General features: G+C 40.7%; 1 protein-coding gene across 1 annotated transcript; it reads left to right on the top strand.

Moving 5' to 3' along the window:
* The first annotated feature begins 6,611 nt into the window (after nt 1–6,611).
* Nucleotides 6,612–7,138, top strand: LOC122613583 (glutaredoxin-C4). Its single transcript, XM_043787817.1, has one exon. It carries the CDS (start codon nt 6,713–6,715, stop codon nt 7,061–7,063), a length of 351 nt encoding a protein of 116 aa, XP_043643752.1. The 5' UTR covers nt 6,612–6,712; the 3' UTR covers nt 7,064–7,138.
* The last annotated feature ends 5,103 nt before the right edge of the window (nt 7,139–12,241 follow it).

The raw sequence follows: 12,241 nt of genomic DNA, 5'->3' as shown, positions 1-12,241 counted from the left end.
GTGGGGAAAAGGGGTGCAATGCGAACTGGTGTCGCGCGAAATGTTGCACATGTGGCAAGCGATGCATTGACACACTTCAAAGGCGTCTACTGTGCACCTAAGTGGGCTGAAAGATTGAAAGGGAGATTTTAATGACTGCTTAGACTTTTGCAAATTCAAAACATTATATATATAATTATATTTTCGAACCGCCAACAATGTAACGATAGGCTACAAATAATTGTACTATTTTAATAGTTGTGGTAAAAAGCAACTATTAAATATCTAAACTAAGGCAGTTATCTTATAAATTGTTATCCTCTATAAAAAACTAGTTGCTAGGCAATCACTTAAATAAATTAACACAGTTTAATATCAGTTACCACACATGATTTGTTTAACTACCGCCCTAAGGCACCAAATTGAGTGTGAAAATGGTTAAGTACTATTGGATATCTGGAAAATCTATACCATATCTTCTGGTTGGCACTCATTTAGGAGCACTGGATTCTTTGCTGTTCGCAATTGCAACTCGAATTGTCTATCGATACTCGTAAATATTACAATTTGGCCCGCGGATATGACTGGCTACAAGAAGTGGAACTGGATTTGGGCCAATAAAACGCCGGCGTGCATAAATCTTGAGCCGTTTATTGGACAATCCCCATTAGGAAGGAGTATCTCATGGATCGTTTATAATCAGTTTGCGTCCGGTGAAATAGACTAATAATGTATGCCAACTGGACTTTTGTAGGAAATTAGCCAAATGTCAGGAAAGTTTATTAGAAATCATTTAGGAAATGTATCTTTTTATTATTTAAAAATAAATATCTTTCAGTTAAGCCCAGTTTGAGTATGAACTCAAAATTGAATTGCATGGGATCCCATTGGACAACTTCGTTCCATCGCTGTGGACGTGACTTAGCCACTTTCACGTTGACCAATTCCATTGCCTAGTCAATCAAACAAAGTTTGATGTCGAGTAGCTGGCTGCATTTCCATAAGTTAACTACCGTTCTGGCACTCTGAAACACATGTCACGCACTTCCCGAACAACTGGGAAAAGCTGGAAAAGCCCACGCGGTGGCAATTTCAACTCCACTTCACAGCTGGCCAGTCCGAGCCACATAAAGCCAGTCGTCTCTGGGAACAAACCCACGCCGGAGCAGCGACTCCAGGCCATCTGTAAGTGGAGCGAACAAAATAATCAAAATGGGAATAAAATCAAAACATCGCGGCCACTGGCAATTTGCATGTGCAACGCCGGCAGCCAAGACGAATCTGCTGCGAAAAAAATAGCTGTATTGAAAAAAAAAATTAGTTTTCAATTCAGGCTTTAAATACTTAAGTTCCATAAACAATAACGCCATAATTGTAATATATAGAAATAAAAGCTTGATAAAAATTTAAGCATATATTTGATCTACTATCTGTGAAGTCTGTATGTAAAGTCTGTATGTATATACTCGTATTATAATTATAATTATACAGCACGTACAAGTTGCTTTTTTTTTACATATTTTTAGTTTTTTTTTTAGCTAGGATAAAGCCATGTGCGCATCTCTACGCTGCGGGCTACTTGAAGACATCGCTGGAGGCGCCTCCGTTGCAGCTGGCAGGGCGAAGTGGAGTGGAAGTGTGTTTGAAGACACTTGTTGGCTGCCCGCCAGTTGAGGACGCGGATGAGGATGGGTATGGGTATGGGGACGATGATGGTGATTGCGAATATAGCGGCGATGATGATCGCGACCGACGACAGCATAACAAATGAACATTTAGATGGAGTTGCAGCAAATGCCAGCGGGCTTCGCATCTCTTCACTGCCATGCCACTTGAGAGGCTCCAGATGGAGCTTTAATTTAAAACATCAGATCCTGAAGCTTACAGATAAAAGATTTTTCAATAAAAACTTGCAGATGGAAATGTTAGAATATTAGTAAGTCTCAACATATCAAATGACTTAGGTAAATGTAGAAGAAGAGCTCTTAAAGTGCTAAAACAGATTGGAAAACAGATGTAAAGGATTTTGACTATAAATTAGACAAAGTGTGCATCTATCCCATCACTAAGAGATTGTTCTTCATCATATTCCTCAACTTGAGTGACTTTGGTTAGTTAACCAGAGGCCGTTGACGGACTCGTCTTGTTCATCGCACAGGAGCAGGAATAACTAGGATTGCAGTGGCTCCGCCTCCAACTCCAACTCCAATTGGCTTTATTAAACGCTGGCCTGTCAGGCTCAGATTGGGTTTTTTTTTTGCAGAGCGCCAGATGCGCGATGAGTTGTTGAAAAGTTAAAATGGATTTTACGCAAAGTTTTTAATTTGCCGCTCTTTTGCCACAAATCGTTGACCGTTGCAGCCCGTTCTATTCTCTTTACTGCGCGTAATTAAAAATCTTGAATTTCTTTTACAGAGAAAACAAAACTTTACTCGTTCAAAGAAAACCCACTGTTATCGCCCCAAAGCTAGTGTTCGATTTTCCTCAAAAATGTTACTTCATATTTGAGTTGGAGCTTATTAGAAACTTGGATTTTCATTCCATATCGCAGCCATATTCTCTTCCTGTCTTTTGTGCAAAGGTCTTATTGTTTGTGGTAACTTTTTGCTGTTGTTATGAAGCACTTTAAGCCCAGTTCGCGTTCAATTTTATCAGCCACACAATTTTTGCATTAAAAGTTACACAATGCCTTTAAAGGACAACCCACGTACAAGCGTGGATGCAGCTTTTGAGCCAAGTCACCATCGCCGTCTAGACATTGGTAAACAAAGGACAAAAGACTTTTTTGCCACTATAGCCAAAGAACAAAAGTGCCAAGCAGTTCCACCGAAAAGTGCGTTGGAAGTTTTCGAGGTTTTCTTATTATACTTTTGGCTCCCTGATATTTGGCATAATGCACTCAAAGAACATAATTGCGCTTAGGTGTTGGCTTGTAAGGATCTTTCAACTCAACTTTATTTGAGTGTGACTGGCACCAAATTAAATGGTTTTCATTGTGTAGTTATCGGATATTGTTAAAGTTTTCGCTCTTCCGGTATATAGAAAAGCAATTTCATATCAAATGCTAGACCTCCACTTTCAGTTTATATATTCTGGTCTTATTGCAGCCCAATGCAACTCCAGCTCTCCAGTTAGTGATTCAATCTATCCACTGCCGCTCAGCCTTTCTTTTGGCCATGCTAAGGTATTCAGTGAGCAATTTGCAATTTATATTTGGTTAGCCAGGTTGTCAAGGAAGCGGTTGCAGTTGCTGCGGCAGTGGCAGTTGCAGTTGCTGCTGCAACGTGAGACAATTGCAACGAGCTGCACAAATTAGTTAAATTACAGGCAGTTGATTAGAAAAAGTGGCTTTGCCCGTTGCATCTTCTTCGTGGCATCTAAGGCACTCCACTCCACTCGTTCTCTGCCGATTGTTCAGTTTGCTCAGATTGTTCAGATTGCCGTGTCTTTTTGCAGCCTTTGCCGCTAACGAAGCTCAATTCGAGCGCCAAATTGAAATTGATTGTGACATTTGATCATGCGTTTGTCTTGCCTTTCTGTCTTTTTGCCTCTAGTCGCAATGGAAAGAGATGGCAACAGGGCGGGGGAAAGAGACGACCGGTTGTCTTTGGAATTTGTGCGGAAAATTGCTGAAGCGGTAGGCGCGCAGGTGTGCCTAGTTTCCTTTCCATTTTCCATTTTCCATCTTCGTTTTTTTAAGCTGTAGCTTCGGCTTTTCTTGGCTGATACGCACTGGATTAATTGGACGGATGTGCATTGGGTTGATGATTGGCTGCTTACTGGAAATGTGAGATTTCGGGATGTGCAAACTTGATTGAAAAATGGAATTACCTACTTATGCAACTGTAACAAATATATAGTTTATTATATTTATTATCTAAAATTCTTTTACCATTACCAAAAGTGTGCGTCATTTGATTAACCTTTCCACCAGGTCTAAAGAACTATGAATATGTGAAGGCGTCTTGGGTGCTTGGGACTAACCCAGCTGCTGAGTTCATCTGGAGAGCATTTCACTGGCAGAGCTGGAAAATGGGGAATCCCCACATAAATAATTACAGCGCACGCAGTTCATTTCATTCCGCTTGTGGGGGGTGGAAAACCCTTTCGTGAGGGAAATGCGCGAGGCACATGAATGAAAATATTTAATGAAGAAATTTATAACAAACTTTGGCAAATGGCAGCAGACTGCTGGAAATGGCTGTGGATAAAGAGGAGAGCGGCGTGGTAAAAAATTATGAACATTAAATGTAAATTAAGCTAATCAATTAGGTCCAAAATGCGCTTAAGATTGGCAACGCTTTCCTTAGTGCACCGAGAGAAATGTTATACAAATTAACATAAACCAGCATAATATATGTATAAATAGATTACTACAGATAAATAGCATATAAAAAGTGTACAACATATCAAAGGCCTATTATTATTTGCTTCGTAGCTAAAAGTTTTTATTGGGTTTTTATTCAAATTGTCGTGCAGTGTAAGCCAGTTAAAGTACCATCCACTAGCGATTTCTGGCCCATTTGCTGCGTAACCCAATTAGCCAAAGCAGGCGAATTCCTTCGCTCCTCACCCTTCATCCGCTATAAATGACCGACATTTAAATTGTGATCAATCGAGGAGTCTTCTCATCACCACACCCAATCCCCTAAACCCATTCAATCCTCCGGAGCAACTCCGTAGTATCTGTTGCCATTGCATAGTTGAGTTAATGATTGGAAATTAATTTGTCAGCCGGGGGAATGGGCCAATGGGATTACGCAATTGCGTAGACAAATTGCTGACAATTAGCAGGGAGTGCAAAGACTAAGACAAAGGCATTGTTCGTCAGGCGATTTCTGGATGATTTCCAGCAGTTCTGCCCAGGTGAATGGACCTCTGGCTCCAGGTCCACTTAGTGGACAATGGCTATCGATCTGCGCCAGGTGTGGCGATAGGGCGATAGGGTATTGATGGGAATTAAGTAGTTGATTAATTGCCAGTTGGGTGATTCTATTGGGAAGCAGATAAAGTACACAGTTAACACCTTAAGAGATCATCAGTCTTTGAATGTAATTTATTGCCATTCTTACACCAGTTAATTGAGAAATTGGAGTATTTCTTTGGAGTATTTACTTTCTGAAAACTTTTCCTACAACCTAACGACTTTGTTCCTCTCACACACTACGTAAACTCTTTCTGCCCACAAAGTAACATTCTTAATGGTCGTTCCAAACGAACCGAGAAATTCCAGTCAAAACAATAAAAAGGCGTAACCAAGAACGAGAACATGCTGCCAACTTGAATGGCCTAATCAAATTAGGTACTAATCCTTGGGAAAAACCGCGAACAATTTAAAATGATTGTTAAGTAAATTTCCCAAAACAATTACGCTGGTCTAGTGCGAACTGAGGCGAAATCCTTCAAAGAGATTCCATTAATGCGCAGACGCAATGAGAGGATATTTTTCTTATTGCATGCGATAAATTTGTAGCATGTCGGAAATAAAGGATGATTAAGGACGAAGGACTGGCGCTTTACATATGTGTAAATTGTTAGCAGATGGCCATTGAACAAGACAAGACAACAATAATGAGTTGGCCTATGGTACTGGGGAGGGGGTTACTTTTTGAAGCAACTGAAGAAAGGATAATCCACTTAGGAGTGCCTTTGGCTACAGTGTATGTGTGGGCAATGTCCTGGCGACAACAAAGTTGCGCACACAGTGAAAAACTCCTAAACATCCACAATTTAAATTACTAATTCAACACATTTGTTTTATTAAATTATATTTGATAAATGCAATCTATAACTTTGTAAATAAATGTATTAATATTAATTGAAATTTTCTAAAAATAAAGGATTCATTAGGGTTTTCTTTGTGTAAACTTAAGAGATGGGGAGAAATTGTTTTATTACCCGGGCGAAGTCGTTGAGTGTGTGTTGACTGAAAACAAAGGTGCGCACAATAAATTACATTGTTACACGGAAACTTACGACCAGGACACGGACACACATTCGCATATCTGTACCTGTGCACACATGCGGAGGAGGTCCTGGCAGGAAGTCAGCAACAAGCGCCGCGTTAATGAAAAGGATTTCTCCGGCATCCACATGTCTGCAGTTAGTTTTGCCACCTAACTCACATCTTTCAACCGAACTCACTTCCCACTTTTGGGTTATTTAATATTTAAACTCCAGCCAGACAGTGGATTGCCTAAGCAGGAGGACAAGGGAGCCATGGTCCTGTCTTTGATGTCCTCGACCCATTAGTTGAGGTCTCAACTTTTGCATAAATAAACGCCTTAGTTCATTAGTGAGTCTCGCCTTCAGCATCGCCCGATTCTCGATTGCAAAAAGGGTTTCCTTTGGGTTCCGTTTGCGGTTCCCTGAACCATCGGTTACTGCGGTTAGCTTTTCGGCCCAGAATTTCAGTGAAAGTGTCATAAGCCTGGCTAAAAGGGCACATTTTATGACGGAGCAGACCGCAGTTACAGCTGGAAAATAGTTGGCTTGTTGTTCTGCGGCTTGTGTTTAATGCCTAATGATTTTTTAATCAAATTTTAAGTAAGAGCGAAATTTAAGAGCTTTTACTTCTGGTTACTTGTTATTCCGAAGCAATCCAAGCAATCTGTGAAACTCGGCAACTGATGTTCTACCTGTCGAAAACGTTCAGTCGAAAGCGGTTGCTCAAAATTCCATAGCCCCAAAGCCTTGCCCCCTTTTCCGAACTTTTTTCGGATCCGCTTGATCCATGGGTACGGTGGTCAGTACCCTGCAGCGACCCACTCTCTTCGTGAGCATGGACAGCACGCACGCGCAGTTCGTGCGGGAAACCATCAGCAGCAACAAGGTGGTGATCTTCAGCAAGAGCTACTGCCCCTACTGCAGCATGGCCAAGGAGCAGTTCCGGAAGATCAACGTCAAGGCGACGGTGATCGAGCTGGACCAGCGGGAGGATGGCAACGAGATCCAGGCGGTTCTGGGCGAGATGACGGGATCGAGGACCGTTCCGCGATGCTTCATCGATGGCAAGTTCGTGGGCGGCGGCACGGATGTGAAGCGCCTATATGAGCAGGGCATACTGCAGAAGTATTTTCAGTGAAAAGTGGGGCGTCTTATGATTTTCCATTTGATTTTATTGTTCTGCAGTAATAAAGAGAAGCAGTTGGAAAAATAGTTTTTACATGTGCAAAAATATTATTTAATTTTAAAAAAAGTTTTTACTTTGATCAATTAAAGACAATTTCCATGTGACATTTTAAAAATTCCTCCATCGGAAAGAAATAACCTTAAGTGCGGCGACAAAGGAAATGCAAACAGGAGGCAGCCTTTTATCTGCTCAATATGATGCTTAAGTTGCTCCTGACAGGGATCACAATTGTCTGAGGGCGCGGGGGGTGAGCAATTAAGGAGCGAGTCCTTTCGAAGGACTGAGCTGAATGCGCTTTTCCTTCACCTGCTGTCGGCAGTCGTGTTTCATTGTTGGCCTCCATCCTGGCCTGCATTTTCCACTCCCACCACCCCCCTTTGCAACCCATTTGCATATGGAGAAGTTGAGTGCAACGTCATGAGGTCAAGGCTCGGAACTCGGAACTCGAAGCTCGGAGCATTAAAGTTTCAAGACCCCATCGAACAATTCTCAAAGGGCATGCACGATAGTGGGCATTTATATACTGCAAATACATACATATTTTTCGTAGTTCAGGCAGAAACGTTTGCTTAAATTGATTGAAATGTGCTCCAAATTGATTGTAATTTGTTTGCCAAAATGTGTACTTTTCTTTTTTGTTTTTAAAATTCAATGCCGAATGCAGTCGACCGTCACACACGCGAAAAATAATCGCAATTCACTTGGGCAAACGTATAAAAAATGTCACGACACACGTGTCGTATGCGTAATTTGGCTCATCAGATTGATTTTGGGGTAAAATTTCGCAACGAAAGGATTGATTATGAAAATTGGAGAGCCATTATTTCATGAAGCCCTGAAGTGGTAAACAAATTTTTACCTGATGTTTTTCGCTTCGATTTGGTTTTTGTGTTTATTTTTTATTGTGATATTTTTCTGCTTAGGGTATCAAGTTGTTAGGTTTAATTAATGCCGATTTAAACATTGTGCATTTAATAGAGTAATCCACACCTTGAACTAGAACTCTAAAACTTTATTCGTATTATCATGTACGGAAACTTGTAATGGTTGCCGACACAAAGAATTTACAACTTAAATGAAATGGAAATTTTTTACGCTTTCTTCTGCCTGTTACATACTTTTCAACGAATCTAGTACACCCTTTTACTCTACAAGTAACGGGTATAAAAAGTGTTGCAGTGGCATATAACTTTGTTTTAATTTGTTGAAGGATGAATGCAATTGCCACCGATGGATTGTGAGAGTGCGACGATGGGCGCCTGTCGCTGACTAACTCAATAAAAAATGCATTTGGCATTTTGATTGCGATATTATCTAGTCAGTGGGGCAACATTGTTGCCGGGCCTTAATTTCATTTGCCCCGACGATTTTTAATGGCTAATATAATTGGGCGTGTCCGTACAATGTATGCACCACTCAATCTTTCAATTATCAGCGTGTTAAGTTCCATAAAACGAACGAAATTCCAGCATGAAGAGAATTTATTAGAATTTTCTTTTGACCAGACGAGTTGCGGACTTGCATAGTTCTCGTGGCTCCAGACCATTTCCGCCCTCATCCCGATTCCAAAAATTGTGGCAGCCAGACCAGACTCCTGTTAGCCCATCCATATATCATATAGTTTCCACCAACTCTGTTTGCCCAACTGCATGCGCTGCGAGTTGCAGCGGCTCCTTCTTCGCCTTTGATGGACGATTTATTAAGCGTTTTATTATTAGTTTTCCCGTTCGGTGGCTTTTGTGGCATTTTTGATTACAAATTCCAGGGCATCCGAGTCTTGTAATTACCAAAAACGACCGAGAAATGGCCGGATATCCAATTGTTGCAGATTCTTCTTGCGGCTATCGGTAAGATAGATGGCTTGCCAAAGTGTTTGCTCCAACAATTAGCCAACTTTAGTATTTAAAGCTTTTACGTTACATTTTCACTTTAGTTGTGTGCTTATATATGAAAGAGCTAACATCCACGACTATCAAATTTCAATCGTGCATCTAATAACATTCCATCAGTCTTGAAATGCTAGCCTCTCTGGAGTTTTGCGACTTTGGGGGGAAACGTGTTAAAATTTCTCAAAACGACACTTGCACGTAACATGTCATGCCAACATATAATTATATTATTGCTGTATTTCTTTGTTTTTACACATGCTATCCGTACGCTGACTTTGAGCCAGGTCCAGTCTCAACTTTGGCCATGGCCATGCAACTGAGATCTTCACCAGCTGATAAACATTACAGTAGTACAGGTACACTGAAAATAATATAACCTATTGTATATTGAAGTACCTTTAAAACAGTTAATTTGTAACCACAATATAAGAGAACATCCTACCAAAGCTTAAACAAAGTGTAAGCAAGTTGAGTACATGAAACACGTAGTTTTTCACAAGTGTACACTGCAATAGAAAAAGTAATGGCAACAATGGGGGAGCAACGCACGTGTTAACAAGGATGCGATAAAAGAATAGTAGAAGTGAGGAAGTAAATGCCGGAATGACAGGAAATATGTGTGCGTGACATTGTTACTCCGGTCTGCCAACCGGAACCCAAAGTGGGTGGCTCCCATTGTCGCTGTTCCCCGACTGCTGGATGTCAACACGAAAGCAACAGGATATGTGTATACAAAATTATATAGAATATGCACCACCTACTTGAAATATGTATCCCAGCATTTCATGTACAAATTTCACAGAGTTATCTGAAATGCAATAAAAGATCAATGCCAAAACAATTGTTGCAAACGGAAATTAGTTCGTAGCAGTATTTTCGAGAGTACTATCAATAATAAATGTTGAATTCCTCAGCTATACAACAAATTTTCTATGAGATGCTAAAGTTGCCACCAAAGTTTGCCGCCAACTTTGCGCCTGAACTCCCCGTGGGATCATTGGTGCCATCCCATTCCCCGCCCACATTCAATGGAAATTTGATACCTTGCATTTTAGCTAAACTTTCAACTTTCGGGGTCCATTAATCAATTAATTACGTATTTTATGAATATTTCACGGGGGAACGACGACTTGGCATCATCACAATCGTTTGGCTTTTGGGCGTTATCTGACGGGGGAAATGGGCATTTTCGTAAGGAGTTTACCGCATGAATATTTTAAGGAAGTGTTCCAGACAACCGGGAAAAGAGTTTTGCCGGCATTATCGAGGGCCCGTTGACGAGATAATAAGTTGAGGCCGGCAGAAAGGGATAATGAGTTCGAGTTGATGAACAGCCAACTTTCCGAGAAATAAGCAATAAGAATATGCGAGCAAGGGTTGCGAGCAACAAAGAAAATAAGAAAAAAATGAAAAAAAACTTTCCGACTAATTAATTAAATGCGCTATAAAAATGTTTGCTGTTCTTGGTCTGGCAAAAGTTGAAGCATTAAAAATGGGCGGCAGCCAAAGAAAAATGGCGGAAAGGAGTGCACGGCAAATGTTTAAGTTATGCGAAAATGTTGACGCAAAAAATTATGCAGGTGGGAAACGGTCGGTTGTTTGAGTTCCCACTGTATTGACATTTTTTGTTCTCCCACCATCGCGATAAGAAAAAGTTTTTAATGAGTTTACCAAATGCCGCGCAATGCTTAGAGGAACTCGAGATGTTCAGTTGCCGGCGGAAAGTTTCGAGTTCGGCTCGTGTATGCCACGATTAATTTATTAGAATTTTATTTGAAGCTTAAAAGTTTCGGAGGCATTTTCAGATAACAATTACCCAAAGCATTTCTAATTTATAAACTAACTTAACTAACAAAATCTATCTTTGTAGTAAACTAAGCTAATTTATTCGAAGCCAAGAAAGATTTATATCTAATATATCGTAACTTATGTATAAATCATTAAATATGGAATCAATTGAATAAATTGCTATAAATGAATATGGTAATAATTTATTATTACTTTCTATTTATCCTACTCAATAACCAGTAAGATTTTTGCTGGAATAAAAATGCTTTGTTATAACCTTAATAGTTTTTCCTGTTTCAGTAATGGAATGTGAGTTCCTTGTGCTGTAAATATCCTTGCAACGAGTAGGTCTAGTGTCTAGTGCAGGTTCCTTGCCTCCTCGTCCTGCTTACAATCGCTCATTTGTCAACATCATTCACAATAGCTGTCAATGGCAAGGAACTCGGGGGGATTTCCAGCGCTATTCAATGCACCTTACTACCAATTTCACATACATACATACATACATTTAGCCCTTGGGGCACATACATATTCCCATATTTACCTGAACCCCGCACATTAATGGTCAATTTCATTCCTATTTGATTGCATAGGATTGTATATGTCTGGGCCAGAGAGTGGAGTGGACCGGACCTCTTGCAAATTACCGCAGCCTCCTGTGGAGCACACTAAATGCGCGTTGGTGGGGCACCCCGAATCTCCTTCGCATCCCCCGAAGGACCTCATGTGGGTTTTGTCAAATTAGCGCATCGTTTGTTGTGCGCTCCATTGGGCACTTCGAACAGAAAAACGCAAAAACTTGTTAATTTAAAGTCGAATGCCCGGCTGGCCATTTCCTCAGTAGTCGCCACTTGGCTTCAAGTGGCTCACAGTGGGGTTCAAACATTTATTTATTCACAAGATGGGTATGCAAATAAAACAATACCACTTAGAGAAATATGAACACAGAATCGGTGGAGGGAGAGAACACCTTTAATATTTCTATTAAACTCCAGAACTTAAGCTTTTGAATGCACTCTTTTGAGATATTCTTTCACCCCGCTGCAAATTTCATTCAGAACAAACGACATCGAACTTCAATTAACGAGCCTAGCTCGAAATGTTTGAAATGTCTCCGAACTGGCAGCTTTCAATCCGTACGCCAATCCGTATCTAAGCCAAAGCCAACATCGTTGGCATCCGGTGGGCATCGACATCGGCATCGGCATCGTTATTTGATGTCCTCGAATATCTAGCCGTTACAATTCATCAAACAAGCGAATGGATATTACTTCATCGAGTGCTATATTAAATACTTGAACCGAGCGAACAACGAAATTGTCAACGAACAGCAATCGAAACGACCTCAAAAGTGGGTGGGCATGGGTCTATTCCGCGTGGAGGGCGAGGGGGGTTGGGTGATGCTAGGTAAAAGTGACTGCTGCGAGCACGAAACAAAAGTAAATTGCAATAA

Source organism: Drosophila teissieri, chromosome 2R, assembly GCF_016746235.2.
Source record: "Drosophila teissieri strain GT53w chromosome 2R, Prin_Dtei_1.1, whole genome shotgun sequence".
NCBI lineage: Eukaryota > Metazoa > Arthropoda > Insecta > Diptera > Drosophilidae > Drosophila > Drosophila teissieri.
The sequence above is the reverse complement of the archived record's forward strand: the minus strand, read 5'-3'. Positions and strand labels throughout refer to the sequence as shown.